Genomic DNA, 16,708 nt, shown 5'->3' with positions numbered 1-16,708 from the left:
GTTTATTGTATACAAAAGTTTGTTTTTATCTATTGAGGCAGTACGAAGTCTGCCGGGTCAGCTAGTAGTATATAAATTATGAGCTCAATGCTTTTTCCCCATCCAAAAAGAAGTGCTATAGCTATATTATATACGCGTTGCGTACGTTCTATACTACTTATGTATATGTACATACACGTAATATACAGTGACCACGTAAACGTTGGAATAAATTCATTTTCTCGAAAATGGACGATTTTTATTTTTAAATTACGACTTTTTGGCATATATATCATACTAGTGACGTCACCCATTTGGGCGTGATGGAAGTCATCAATGATTTTTTTAAATGAGAATAGGGGTCGTGTGGTAGCTCATTTGAAAGGTAATTCAATTTTCTATTCAGTAGTATAAACATTAACACAATTATTTATACAGGGTGTCGAAAAAACTTTTTTTTGAATTAAATTTATTGACATAAAAAGAAGAATATGTGTAATTTATTTAATTCAAAATACATTTTACTGCTCTCAGAAAACAGAAAAATATGTTTATTTGAAAACAAATTAGTTTTTAGCTTAAATTAAATGCTCAGATTGCCAAGAGGCAGGTGGGTGGCTGCTTTAATATTGAATTTGCAAAAAACAATATTTTTCATTTGTCAAATAAACATTTTTCCTGTTTTCTGATAGCAGTAAAATGTATTTTGAAATAAATGAATTACACAGATTCTTCTTTTATGTCAATAAATTTAATTCAAAAAAATTTTTTTGGACACCCTGTATAAATAATTATGTTAATGTTTATATTGCTGAATAGAGAATTAAATTAACTTTCAAATGAGCTATGACACGACCCCTATTCCCATTTAAAAAAATCATCGATGACGTCATCACGCCCAAATGAGTGACATCACTGCTATGATATATATGCCAAAAAGTCGCAATTTAAAAATAAAAATCGATCTATTTCGGGATTTTTTTCCAAAATTGTCCATACTCGAGAAAATGAATTTATTCCAACCTTTACGTGCTCACTGTATACAATACGTACGAAATTTAGTTCGTCAAAGTGATGATGGTCCCAAACTCAATACGTTTCCCTATCTAAAAAGTGCACAACGTCCCTAAAGAAGTTTTCATTTCAAAAATTTATTTCGCCGAAGCGATGACGGTCGCTAATTCAACACTTTTTCCCCATAGAAAAAGTGCAAAACGTCCCTAAAGAAGTTTTCACTTCAAAAACGTATTTTGCCGAAGCGATTACGGTCGCTAATTCAATACTTTTTCCTCATCTCATCTAAAAAAGGGCACAACGTCCCTAAAGAAGTTTTCACTTCAACAATTTATTTCGTCGAAGCATTGACGGTCGCTATCTTAATACTTTTTCCCCACCTAAAAAGGGCACAACGTCCCTAAAGAAGTTTTCACTTCAAAAATATTTCGTCGAAGCAATGACGGTCGCGATGACGGCCGCCAATTCAATACTTTTTCCCTATCTAAAAAGCGCACAACGTCCCCAAAGATGTTTTCACTTCAAAAATTTATTTTCGTCGAAGCAATGACGGTCGCAAATTCAATACTTGTTCCCCATCTAAATAGGGCAAAACGTCCTAAAGAAGTTTTCACTTCAAAAATTTATTTCGCCGAAGCGATGACGGTTGCTAATTTAATACTTTTTTCCCATCGAAAAAGTGCAAAACGTCTCTAAAGAAGTGTCACTTCAAAAATTTATTTTGCCGAAGCGATGACGGTCTCTAATTTAATATTTTTCCCCATCTAAAAAGGGCACAACGTCCCTAAAGAAGTTTTCACTTCAAAAATTTATTCCGTCAAGGCGATGACGGTCGCTAATTCAATACTTTTTCCCCATCTAAAAAGTGCACAACGTCCTTAAACAAGTGTTCACTTCAAAAATTTATTTCGTCGAGGCAATGAAGGTCGCGATGACGGTCGCTACTTCAATACTTTTCCCCATCTAAAAAGTACACAACGTCCCTAAAGAAGTTTTCACTTCAATAATATTACTATTATTATAAGCATATTATAATAATATACGTACAAAATTTATTTCGTCGAAGCGATGACGGTCGCGATATCAATTTTTTTTCCCCATCCCAAAATAGATTTTACATTTATTTTAAATTTAAGTACTTCTACACAATTTATATTATACATACACGTAATAAATATACGTACAAAAGTTATTTCGCCGAAGAGATGACGGTCGCGAAATAAATCCTTTTCCCCATAGGTTTTACATTTATTTTAAATTTAAATACTTCTATACAATTTATGTATACATACACATAATATACACTGCGATGCAAAAAAAATCGATCCACTAAAAATTTGGTAATTTTTGAAGTTTCGAAATTCCTAAACCTGTTGTTCGATTTAAGTGATTTTTTTACCACGTTATAGCCTTATTCATTGACAATATCGCTGTAATAATATTGTTGCTAGACAGTCAAGCTGTCATTGTATACTGAGTGTACGAATCAAACTGCGTTTTTTTCTTAAAGTTCGCATCACCTTGTGGACTATTCTAGCACTTATAAAATACTGAAATTAAAACCTAACTATAGCCTCAGGTTTTCTTAACATTTTGTCTTTCGATTCATTCGCTTATGTTGGATAATAAAAAAGTTAGGTATTTTAACAACTGGCCATGTTCGTCATCAGTACAGGGTTTTTTTGAAATAAGTACATACGGCAAACTTTAAGGGGTAATTTTACACATGAAAATAATGAGAGTTTGCTTAATAACCATGTGTCCGCAAATGCTTCGTTTCCGAGATACGGGATGTTCAATATTTTTTTACAAACTGACAATTTATTTATTGTTTTAAAACCAGTTGAGATATGCAAATCAAATTTGGTGGGTTTTAAGCCGTAGTTATTGCACATTTTTTGACATACAATTAAGAATTTTATATTGACCATTGACGTGCGTACGGATAATATTATCGGTCATAATACCCGTTTGCGCGCCAATGGTGAATATAAAATTCTTAATTGTATGTCAAAAAATGTGCAATAACTACGTCTTAAAACCCACCAAATTTGATTTGCATATCTCAACTGGTTTTAAAGCAATAAATAAATCGTCAGTTTGTAAAAAAATATTGAACATCCCGTATCTCGGAATCGAAGCGTTTGCGGACATTATGATTATAAAGCAAATTGTGATTATTTTATCATGTAAAATTACCCCCAAAGTTTGTCACACTTATTTAGAAACACCCTGTACTGATGACGAACATGGCCAGTTGTTAAAGTACCTAACTTTTTCATTATTCAATATAAGCGAATGAATCGAAAGACAAAATGTTAAGAAAACCTGGGGCTATAGTTTGGTTTTAATTTCAGTATTTTATAAATGCTAGAATAGTCCACAGGGTGATGCGAACTTTGAGAAAAAGGCACAGTTTGATTCGTACACCCGTTATACAATGACAGTTTGACTATCTAGCAACAATATTATTACAGCGATATTGTCAATGAATAAGACTATAACGTGGTAAAAAAATCACTTAAATCCAACAACAGGTTTAGGAAATTCGAAACTTAAAAAATGACCAAATTTTTAGTGGATCAATTTTTTTGCACCGCTGTGTAGATACGTACAAAATTTATTACGCCGAAAAGATGACGGTCGCGAAATAAATCCTTTTTCCTCATCCTAAAATAGGTTTTATACATACACATAATATAGCTATATATGTACAAAATTTATTTCGCCGAAGCGATGATGGTGGCGAAATCAATCCTTTTTCCCCATCCTAAAATAGGTTTTCCATTTATTTTAAATTTAAATACCTCAACACAATTTATATATACATACCTACACATAATATATAGCATAAGTGATGACGGTCGCGAATTCAATGCTTTTCCCCTAACCAAAAATCGCACAACGTTCCTAAAGAAGTTTTCACTTCAAAAATTATCGGAATCTTTTAATTTGTTCACGAAAAAATTAACTGTGAAAATGTGCATAATTTTCTATATCCTTAACTTTTGACAGCAGTTTACTTGATTTCCCAAAAAAGTTTTTCGCCTTTTATCGGATGATCTTCAATGAACTAGTCATGCTAATTGGACCATGCAGGTTTCTACAATTAACGATTGTGAATTAGACGATGCCATTTTTTCGAAAAATATTCAGAAACTATTCGCACGGCACAAGTATTGGACACCAAAACTAGGAGAGAATTGAACTATCGGCCGATAAAGAATCGCGTGTGCGCAACTCCTAGTTAGCCAATACTGATTAACGACGTTCTACACCTTGGGCAAAGAATTAAGGATTTCCATGAAATTTTAGTATGTTATAGTTTACTTCAAAAAACTAAGACTTGATTTTTTAAAAATTGTTTTACCGTGCCGTTTAATTACTATTAAGGGTCAAAGTTAAGTTTTAACATGGGCTCTTATGGGAATTCTTAAAAAGTTAATAACTTTTGACCCAAATTTACGATTTTTAATTATTTGTGCTTAAATTAAAGGTTTTTTTGTAAGGAATAACATATTAAAAAATGAGGATTGTTTACCGTACCATTTATTTTTAATTTATTTATTACAATTAATTCCGTAATTTATTATAATTTATTTTTATAAAGTATTCAATACTGAAACATATGATTTGATTATTCTGCTATAAATGCATTGTTACCAACGTTCGCGTGCATATAAGTTTCCCCCTTTCCTCTGAGAGGCATACCCCGCAACGAAGGTGTAGAACGTCGTTAAACCGTTGGCCCATTTTTTAGTTTGAATGCAATCGGGAAGCCCATCAAACTTTTTTGTCGGTCGAGACCGAGACAGAATCGGTGTAATATGCGCATCTGCATACCTCTCTGTATTGATTAAGAAGCCGACCAAACTATCAGCCGATAAAAAGTCTGCAGTCTGCGGGGGCTCTAAGGCATACTGCCGTCCTCAATTAAAGCGCGGTAATTTTAAGTTGGCTGCACATACCGCGTTTTATTTGAGGACGGCAGCATAGCAATTTATATTTTAACATAGACCGAGTATAAGGGCCGCGCATGCTGACGACAAGATCTCTTGTATGTAGGTACTTATAGTTGTCCTGTTTGTTTCTGCTTGTCTCTGCTGTTGCTCTGCATTGTCTTGCAGTTTATTACCACCTTTCTTTAATTAAGTGGATCGGTACAAAGTTTCGGCTCGAAAATGCTATTTAAATGGGAATAATTTTTTTCGAATCCAGAGAAAACTAATAAGTATTTTTGAAAAAATTTAAAAGTGTAATGAAAGATTACATTCTTACCGAGGGCCGACAGTCCCTGAAAACTTCTATAACGTTTATTTTAATAAGTTACAGGGGTAAAAAACTAAGAGAAAATGTAGTGTGAATTTAATTTCAAATATCTCATTTGGTCAAACTAACGTCAGAACGTGTATGTATCGACCTGTAAATTGGTGCCGAAATTTGTAATTATTACTGTAAATACTAGTTATTAAAATTAGTTTTCGCTCAAATAGTAACTAATAACAATTGTGTTACCTGTGAATCATCAAGAACAAGCTGTAACTTCAGTCAGTAAGATGTTTCACTTAATAACCTTCCAACTTAAACACATTCAGTGTGAAACTATCAATAGTTTTTCACTGTTGCTATCCCGTCCCAACGGACGCCAACGGTTAGGCAACCAGTATTGCAGTGATGTATCCAAGGTTATCACTTATTTCCAGACATCCAAAGCGTAATATGTATAAACAAATTCAAGTTACTTTTGACCACATGAGTAACAATTTAAATCAATGTTCCCTCACTGTTAGCATCACCATGTCTGGACCCAATTCTTCCAGTAATCTTACTAGTTCATATGCAACTGCTACTATGACTAAACAACGTCCGAAGTATACCAAGAAGACCGAAGCAATTTTATAATTAGTTGTACGTCTCTATAGTATCCAATAATTGTATATCCAATTTTTTTTTCTTCATAATTTTCACCTAATGTTATGTAAGATTTAGAAATTAACTGGTATAATAATTAGAAGTCCTTATTGTAATTAATTATTGTATAACCAATATTGTTTGTGTCAATGGCCATTGCTGCCGAGACACATAAATTTAAACAAAAAAAAAAAAATATCTCATTCAAAAAAACTTTTTATTTATTCTAAGAGACTTTCGACCCTCGATAATAATTCGTCTTTCATTTTGCGTATGAAATTTTTAAAAAATATTTATTAGTTTTTTCAGGATTCGAAAAAAATGGACACCATTTCCGTGGTGATATTTTCCAAATCGAACATTCGCTATCTTTGTCATACAACGCACTGAGTCGAACAGAATATGGCGACAAGACAGTGACAATTTTAAATATTTGACATGCCATCGGGAATATTTCGAGTTGTTGGGTAAATAATATTGATAGTGTATTTGATAAATAATTAATTTAAGACGTGAACTTAACAAAAAGTTATTTATTGTTTATTATTTATGGAAGATCCAAGCAGATAATACACCAGGATATATTCTGTGATCCAAGTATTTTGTTATTTAAGATGTTCAAAATTGTAAGCGTTCCATAGTAACAATATAATATTAAAAAATCACTTTTCCTCTTTTCTCGATTGAGTATTAGTTTTTGTTGTACAGTATATAAATTATTACAATCACTGAATACATAGTTAGTGCAAAAATTATCACTAGTAATTGCACAAGAGCTCTAAAATTCTATATTAATTTTAGAGATCGAGTGCAATTTGTTGCGATTATTTCATGAATAAAACTGTTCAACCCCAAAATTTTATTGTAATTTATTTATGTAAGTACAAATTAGTCAATTAAACACACAGTTGTTATAAATATTAATTTGACGGTTGAAAGTCATCACTTTTATAATGTTTAAAACATTTATTGTCATTAATGTCACTGAATGTATTTTTTCGTAGCAACGAAGGGCATCTGACGTAATATACTTGATGACGGGAAATTATCAAAAATTATCGGGTATAATATCACACGAGAGTGAGAATAAATTGAAAATAATGCGACAGTTTTTCGAAAATTTGTTGTCTGGCAATAGACACTAGCGCCCGCAGGGCTCGAGTGGCTATTGCCCAATGACAACAAATTTGATTAAAAATGAAGCATTATTTTCTTATTTATTCTTACTGTCATGTGATATTCGTAAGATTACTTTTTTAATACGTATATTATGGATATTTTGTTAAATGTGACAGTTGTCAAAACTAGGAAACTGGTTGCCATCAAACAGAAACAATCTACTTAAAAAAATTCTTACGGTAATTTTCTACAGTAGATATTTCTCAGTATAATTTTAATCTGATTGGACAGAATTAAACACGTGATCAAATATCTTGCTATACGATTGGAAGTTAAAATCATTAAAAAAAATAATCGATTTAATTTAGATTTATGTAGCTTTCTATTGGTCAGAATCTCCTATGCCTATGAATGAAATAATCATATTAATTAACTGAATTAATAATTGAATGGGTGATTGGAAAAAGGATAACATTCCAAAAATTTGGCGAATTACAATAATATACGAATATTAAGAGAATGGCTATCTAACTTGGCCAAATCAGATAGCAGTTTTATGAATATTTGTGTCTTATATCCTCTGAGCGCAAAAACGATAAAATTGGGGGTCGCCTTCTAGCAGCTTTCTTTTTCAATTTCTAAAAATATGGTTGTCAGGAATCTTATCCTTTTTCCAATCACCCATTCAATTATACAAGAAGTAACAGTTATCCAAGAACATTCAAAAGCCATCTCTTTAAATATTTACATTTTTATACCAGTGAGAATTTTACTACACGTAATTTGCTGTGTAAAGACAGAAAAAGTAGGAATAGCCGTAAAATATTTGCGCCTACACTCTTAATTCTACCTTTTTACTTTAAATTTAATATTATCTTTCTTTGTTTCTACATTTATTTTCCCTTGCGCTCAAATGTTTATATTATAGTCAGTTTGATTTTTAGGTTGTTTCCAAGGGAACAAGATGGAAATTATAGAGACAATAACTGAACATTCATCTCAGGAAGAACATTACATGAATCCATGTGCGGAAGGAAAAACATTAATAAAACATGTAAAAGTTGTGACTGGAAAAAAACCTTATAAATGTGAAATTTGTTTTAAGCAATTTAGTGAAGCATGTAATTTAAATACACATTTGAGAGTGCACAATGGAGAAAAGCCTTACAAGTGTGAGATTTGTTTTAAACAATTTAGTGAAGCAGGTAATTTAAAAAGGCATTTGACAGTGAACACGGAAGAAAAACCTCACAAGTGTGAAATTTGTTTTAAGCAGTTTACTACAACGGGGCATTTGAGAGTACATTTGAGATTGCACACTGGAAAAAAGTCTCACAAGTGTGAAATTTGTTTTAAACAATTTAGTAAAGCAGGTAATTTAAAAGTGCATTTGACAGTGCACACGGGAGAAAAACCTCACAAGTGTGAAATTTGTTTTAAGCAGTTTACTACAGCGGGACAATTGAGAGTACATTTGAGATTGCACACTGGAGAAAGACCTCACAAGTGTGAAATTTGTTTTAAGCAGTTTATTACAGCGGGACAATTGAGAGTACATTTGAGATTGCACACTGGAGAAAGACCTCACAAGTGTGAAATCTGTTTTAAGCAGTTTAGTCAAGCAGGTAATTTAAAAGGGCATTTGACAGTGCACACGGGAGAAAAACCTCACAAGTGTGAAATTTGTTTTAAGCAGTTTACTACAGCGGGACAATTGAGAGTACATTTGAGATTGCACACTGGAGAAAGACCTCACAAGTGTGAAATCTGTTTTAAGCAGTTTAGTCAAGCAGGTCATTTGAAAGTACATTATTTGAGAGTGCATACGGGAGAAAGACCTCACAAATGTGAAATTTGTTTTAAGTCGTTTATTACAATAGGTATGATGAAAGTACACTTGAGAGTGCACACTGGAGAAAAGCCTCACAAGTGTGAAATTTGTTTTAAGCAGTTTATTACAGCGGGGAATTTGAAAGTACATTTGAGAATACACACTGGAGAAAAGTCTTACAAGTGTGAAATTTGTTTTAAGCAGTTTATTACAGCGTGGCATTTGAGAGTACATTTGAGATTGCACACTGGAGAAAGACCTCACAAGTGTGAAATTTGTTTTAAGTCGTTTATTACAATAAATATGCTGAAAGTACACTTGGGAGTGCACACTGGAGAAAAGCCTCACATGTGTGAAATTTGTTTTAAGCAGTTTAGTCGATTAGAACATTTGAAACGACATTTGAGAGTACACACTGGAGAAAAGCCCCACAAGTGTGAAATTTGTTTTAAACAATTTAGTCAAGCAGGTAATTTAAAAAAACATTTGACAGTGCATACTGGAAAAAAAGCCTCACAAGTATGAAATATGTTTTAAGCAATTTAGTGATAAAAGTAGGGGAGTTGTAGGAACACTGAGACGAAAAACTTTCAATGCCAATAACTTTTTTATTAAATGCTACTTTAAACTTATATTGTACAATGATATTTGGTATACAAATAAGAATTGAAAAATCATGTCGTTTTCTAATAAAAATAAAAGTTAACACCTTAAAAATTAATATTAATATTAAATATTAAAATTAAAAATTACTAAATGTCTCACTGTTCCTTTCAATGTGGGAACACTGAGACGTAACAATTAACATTATTTGACGTTAAGACTATCAAAATTTAATTCAAATTTTAAAAGCGAACTTTGGCTCTTCGTTAACCCTTGCATTAAAGGGGGCGGCAAAATCATTTTAATGTCTCTTTTTAATACATGTGAGACATCTGGGACAACTGGAAAGAAGAACCCGTTTTCATATTTAGCGCTTTTTCTTAAAAACGATATTTTAAAATCATTTTCTTTTATTTGAGACAAGACTTTGCCTACATGATAATATGTATTTAGCTTAGAGTTGAATTCAACGAGCACATAATCTCCATCATTTGGACAGCGATCAAGATCTTCGAAAATAATTGGTTCTGGATCTTCACCAATATAATCCTGTCCTCCGCTGGAATCTTGTAATTCCATCTCATTTTCGTCTTGCTCGTCAGAATCACTATCTAATACGCACCTTGCACTTTTTTCTGTTTTGGTGTTTTTTCTTTCGATTTAATCAGCTCCATTTTTTCCGGAGTATCCGTAGCTGTCATCCTTCCTTTTCGTGTTTTGTTGCCTTCCCCAGCTTTTCTTGTCGGAGCTTTAGGATAACCCTTAAACACTGTTGGGCTAACAAAGGTTTTAGTAGTAGTAGCAGTATTACTTGGACCTGGATTTTCTACATCTGGAGATTCATTTATATTTTCAGCAGCAGCTTCAACTGCAACAGGCGGCCTACCTGTCACAAAACTTGACAAAAAATCTTCTTCAGTGAAGATATGCCGATCGAATGAAAATATTCCGGTTTTTCGAAAAGCGCTTGTGATGTTAACTGGCGTCATTGCTCGTGGATATGCTGTGCCCACAGGCTGCTACGTTATAAATTGTAAATGTCTGACCGGGATGGTTCATCATCCATGCATCTACTGCAGCATTGTAGAAATTCTAAAATGGCTTAAATAAACCTACGTCCAACGGCTGTAGTCTGTTCGTACAGTGTGGCGGTATAGTCAGGATTGTAACGCTATTATTTTTACATAAATCGATTACCTCAATCGATAAATGACTTTGATGATTATCCATTAACAATAAAGAAGGGTTTTCTCTGGTACTACCAGTGTGCTTAATAAAATGCCTAACAACTTGCACAAAGCACTCTGAATTCATCCAACCTGTTTTTGAAGCTAGTCCTAAAGTTCCAGGGGGTGACCCATTTATCATAAAATGTTTAAAGTGTACTCTTGGGAACACCAGAGCAGGAGGAATAGCTACTCCAGATGCTCCAACAATACAGCATGTTGTAACGAGCGTTCCACGTTCACCACTTGTGGCTTTACTAACCTGTCGTATACCTCTTTCTGCAAACACTTTTTGGGACTTTTGAACGGTAACGGTTCCTGTCTCATCTAAATTAAAAATGCGACTACCATCTCCAAACACAGGGAAACGCTGTAAAACGGTTTCAAGTTTACTGAAAAACTTTTCAACATTAAATCTATTGAAACCGGTTGCCCTTGCAAGACTGCAACCTTCTGGGGTCCGGATAAATTATTAGAGTGACGTTTCTGAAATCCTTTCATCTAGGCAAGTGAAGCGATTTTTGAAGTATCCCAGTTTGCTGGAACCACTATGTTATTGTAGGCTGCGGCTTCATATGACAGCTTTCGGGTATCTTCTCTTGATAGGCCATAAAACATTTTAGAACATTTAATTATATATTCGCACACGTTCTCCTATTCGATAGTAAAAATTTGTTTTACTTTTAATTAGGACATAAACGGACGTTCTCATCTTGTTGATATTGTTTAACATATCTGTGGACTGTTTGGAAAGAGTCCTTTTATTCGTGCTGCTTGCCGTATAGAGGTGCCACCTTGTACTAATTCAACAGCCTGTCTCATCAGATCTTCAGAGAATCTTCCTATTTTCCGATCTGTTTTACTTTTTCTTGGCATTTTCTTTCTGTAAGAGAAATTATTTTGCAAATGACCTGGCTTATACAACTATAACGGAACAGTGAGACAGTGAGACGCGTCTCACTGTTCCATCTGTTGTGTTGTCTCACTGTTCCTTAAAAATTCGTTAATAAAAATCGATTAAAGAAACTAATAAAATATATACAAAAATCGTTTGTTTTAATTTAATTGTTTCGTAAAATGGTTTACCTTTTAGTTAAAATAACGTAGCTTGTCTAAAAAACTTCAATTTTCGTGAAAACACCGGCCACGTGGATACGGTATATTTACTACGATGCACTCACTTCGAATGACCAGCGGTAACTAAAACATTTCTGGTTGAAGCTCAACCGTTTCTTGTTTGCTTCACTTCAAGGTGGTAATAGGCATATTTGTTTAGTTCTACCGGATAATACCGAACGTAGTAAGCTATACCGAGTTTGTCTCAAGGCCCCGTCTCACCATCAAATAATTGACAGTTATTTGATCAAACTTGACAGTTAGTGACACAAAGTGACAGTTAGTGACGTCACATCCTGAACATCTGATTCAAGGCATAATTCAAGGTAAGTTTGCTCAAACTCGACAAATGACAATCAGCTGTTAGACATAACATGATGGAATTTTAATTTTTAGTAAATAAATTAATATTCAAACAAATGAGAAGCGTTGAAAAGTCCTATTTTATGAACAATTAGGTTTGTTCCAACAAGCGGCTAAGTCAGTCAGAAACTATCAGCGAATAGTCGACCAGCGCGAGTAGAGCGGATAGGACTGATAACTGTATTATATTCTCTCACTGACCAACTGTTTGCTGACGGCTTCTGACTAGTTTGACTGTTTGTCGGAACAGACCTAATATTATTATATTACTGATTCTGATTACTACAACACCTAGAGTGACTCACAGCTTAAATTCTGAAATGATGCAGTCACTACTTGTGTCACTAGCTCAATATTGATTAGAAAATAATTACATACTGATACTGAAAGTAAGTTACTATACGTCTTCTAACATAGCACAAGCTATATGTTTTGGGTTTTAAATATACCATACTTAAATACCTTGAATTATTTTATGTATGATTTTGATGTCAGCTAAAATGATAAAGCAAACTTTTAAATAATAATGAGAAAACAAACACAAGGCAGTGAACTATGATTGCTAATATTTTATACGTCCTTCTTTATTATCAGTTACAGTTGGGGTACTATTTATGTTATTTTTTAATGTCACAAATTTTCAATAACATTCAAATCTGGTGACTGGGCTGCTGTTTTAATGACATTTCAGCACTTATAAAGCAACCAAATATGAACCCGATATAACATTATATGTTTTGAAAATCCACAAGGAAGAACTTCCTGTAGTTGGCTGTATGTATACCATTAATTACAAGTGAAATTTAATAAAAAATTTTCTTCTTGGTAAATGGTATATTAGTTTAAAAAGCCCTAAAGGGCTACAAACATGTGAACAAAACGTTTTCGCTCTGTAACAAGAGCATCATCAGTGTTACAAGAACATGGTGAGCCAACCAAAAAAAAAATACAAAGGTCAAAGCCTTTTAAAAAGGAGACAAAAGTCTTATATAAATAACTACATTTGAAAAATCCAAAGGATGGATAGAAATTCCTAAGGATACGGCCCTAAAGCAACATATGTTGTAAGTGGGTCAAAAGGTAATTAGGTCATTATGTTATATTGTTGCCTGCCACCTCTTAACTATGCTGATGATGCGATGCTCTTGTTACAGAGCGAAAACGTTTTGTTCACATGTTTGTAGCCCTTTAGGGCTTTTTAAACTAATATACCTTTTACCAAGAAGAAAATTTTTTATTAAATTTCACATATATGTTTTGGATCAATGTCCTGATAAAATGGGTAATTATCATTGATACGTAATTTTTGAGCACTAGCAGTGAGATTATGTGTTAGTATATCCAAATATATGTATTGGTTCATATTACTGTTAATAAAATGCAAGTTACGTACTCCTGCAGACAACATACACCCCCACATCATCACTCCACCTCCTACGTGCTTTCATTTTTTTTAGTCTTAGTTCTTTAGTCTATCGGACCCAAACAAGTTTATTTTCATCAGCAAATATTACTGAATTCCAAAAGTTACAATCTTTGTTAATATGCTCCCTAGTGAACACAAATAATGTAATATGCCCATTTCTTTGGCTGATAGAAGATTTATTTCTTGCAGTTCATGTAGATTATTCTTTTGTAATATCCTAAATAATTAAATTTATTTCAAAGGTTTATTAATATTTAAGTATGGTATACTTGAAACCCAAAACAGCTTATGCTATTTTAAAAGACTTATACTAACTTACTTTCAGTATGTAATTTTTTTCTAATACATATTGAGCAACTGACACAAGCTAGTTTTATAGAGCTTTTCATTCACAGTCATTTGTTTCGAGCGTCTGTCATATTTTGAATAATCCCTGTATATTAATATACAACATATGACAGAAGCTCGAAACAAATGACAATTGATGAAAAGCCCTATTGAGTAGTGACTGCATCATTTAAGCTGTGAGACACTGTATATCAGTGGTGGCTTCGCTACATATTAAAATTGTTTTGTTGATCTTTCCTTCCTTGATTTCCTTCTTTGCTTTCTTTAGCGTGCTTACTAAACAAGTTATTTATGTACAGCAGCTTTTGTAGCCAATGGTTACTCTTGTTTGTTTTCTAGATTTGTTCTCATCAGGACTTCTGATTGCTTTTTGGTTTGTTACTTTCTACCTTCTACAATTCAGAGACAGAGTTTGGGGCTTATTATTCGTCCAAGTGTTGGAATGCTTGTGGGTTTTGATATATATGTACCAACTACCTACTAGGTTTGGGTTGAAAGGCTAAGGATTTGGTTGTGATAAATATTGTGGGATAATTGATTGCATTTGTGTGGATAAACCTGGCATATGTTGATTTTGATCTTGGTAGTCCATCTTGAGCTGTGCCATTAGCACTAGGAAATAACTTTGTTGATATGACATATATCATTTACTTGATATCCAGTTTAAAAATACAGCACACCATTTTTAAATCCCTTTTTAACATCACTGCACTAGTAGTAGGATTGTTTCTGGTTTGTTAGTCGAAATAAAACACTTGTTTTATTTTTATTTATTTTGGCCACTCATAATATTAATAAAACTAATTATATTAATTATCAGTGTAATAATAATTGTAAATCTTCAAATATACAATAAGGTTTAACTAAAAACGCACTAAAATAATTTACATTTTAAACTTATTCACAGCCGAATGTTGCTAACTGCACCAATAGCTATTAAAAAATCTGAAATTCAAATCTGATATATTTGGATCATTTCTTCTTATATCTGCAATAAGAAATTGACCATCTGCATAATATAATACAGCAAAAAGTAATGGCTGTCAGTTCCTTTATAATTTCTATAGTATCCCTTCTGAGAGGTTGAAAGTTCACCATGTTTCCATCCATAGCTTCTAGACAATGTGAAAACTGCCATTTGCTATTAAATTTATTGCTAATTTAGAAAAATTATATGCAATTGTCGTGGAAAAGCTTACCCTTTTTAATGTGAGCCCTGTGCCTACATAGCGTAAAGCAACAATTAATCTGTAAAGAACAATATTGTTTAAATATAAATACATACTGTTAATTCAATCTTTGATTCGTACCTGTTCGCACTGTTGATGCTTTCACTCATAGATGTATTTTTTCCCAATGTCTTCTTGTACACAATTTAGTTTTTATTAGGGCATTCATTTCATGGAAAAAGTCCAGGTCTAGCCTACATTCTTTCTTTTCTATTTTTTCTGCCTGATATGCCCGAACAGTGGTAATAGGTGCCCTACTTAGTACTTGACAACAAAGTAAAGTCACAACTCCCTTCAGCACTCCTCACTCCAGCCTTTTCATTTCATTTTCAATTTTCATTGTGGATTAGATTAAGTTCAAACAAGTTAGACAACTCTTAATACAGAAAATTTGATCAAACTATAGACTGATCGTGAGAACACCGATTTTTAGAATTTCAACAAACTGCAATTGTGACGTCACTTTGACGTACTTCCTCTCGTACGTCAAGTTTGCTCAAACTGTTTGATCAAATTATTTGATGGTGAGACGCGGCGTTTTGTGTTCCGACCGTCTCACTGTACCTACCTCTCCCCTACTTTAAAAACACATTTAAGAGTGCACTCTAGAAAAAAGCTAAACAGGAACTGATCTTTATTCTGATCTTAGAATATAGGTATAGTCTAAGCCAGCGTTTCCCAAATGGTGAGTCGCGACTCGGTCCAAGAAAGAAAAATGCCGGGTCGCGTCGTCTCGCCGTCTCACATCTTGCATTTTAAGGCCGCGCTCTGACTGACGCCACCGCTATCTTTGTGATATTTTTGACTTCTTGAACAATGTAAATGTGACATTACAAGGTAGCAATGTAAATGTATTTAGAGTACAAGAGAAGGTGGAAGCTGCAACAACAAAACTTAATTTAAGGACACGTCGCGCGCAAGCAGGAAATTACAAAGCTTTTAAAAAGCTAACAGAACTACAAAAAGAGTATAACGTGAATTCATTGTAGGATGAGATTTGAGTAGCTTTCAAGGAACACCTGTTCTGGAGACAAATCTGAAGGAATATTCCCACATCCACAGCAACAAAGTATGGATAAGGAATCCATTTATAATGGACAGAGAATCCGAGACAGTCCTTTCTGATTTAGATGATTACCACTGATAGATTATTGACTGCCTTGCCTCCAGGAGTACCCAGTTTTAGCAGGAAAAGCGATACAATTTCTAATTTCTTTTGTTACGACCTATAGGTGTGACGCGGGGTTTTCAATACTGGTTTTCCTCAAAAATAAATACATATAGAAATCGTTTGGAAGGACCTGAGTATAATATTAATATTTTTTCATCCAAACGTGAATTTTTTAGTTAACCAGAAACAACTGCATACTTCTCATTAATAAATTATTTGATTTTTATTTCGTTTTATTTATTACATTTTTGATTGAGCTAATGATTCTTTATTAAAATATACAAAACTATAATAAATATTTAAATATGTTTTCTTGTACACACATACCAGGGTATACAAAAAAATTATGGGTCACGAAGGATAAGCACAAAA

At 33.2% G+C, this 16,708-nt stretch overlaps 1 protein-coding gene across 1 annotated transcript in view; it reads left to right on the top strand.

Moving 5' to 3' along the window:
* The window catches only part of LOC126887394 (zinc finger protein 227-like), a 36,234-nt gene extending 22,238 nt beyond the window's left edge, over positions 1-13,996 (top strand). Inside the window, exon 2 of the mRNA XM_050654897.1 lies at positions 7,968-13,996. Within this exon, the coding sequence (XP_050510854.1) occupies positions 7,968-9,379 (1,412 nt within the window). The 3' untranslated portion in view covers positions 9,380-13,996. The remainder of the gene's footprint in view (positions 1-7,967) is intronic.
* Positions 13,997-16,708: the final 2,712 nt, after the last annotated feature.

Source organism: Diabrotica virgifera, chromosome 6, assembly GCF_917563875.1.
Source record: "Diabrotica virgifera virgifera chromosome 6, PGI_DIABVI_V3a".
Lineage (NCBI taxonomy): Eukaryota > Metazoa > Arthropoda > Insecta > Coleoptera > Chrysomelidae > Diabrotica > Diabrotica virgifera.
The sequence above is the reverse complement of the archived record's forward strand: the minus strand, read 5'-3'. Positions and strand labels throughout refer to the sequence as shown.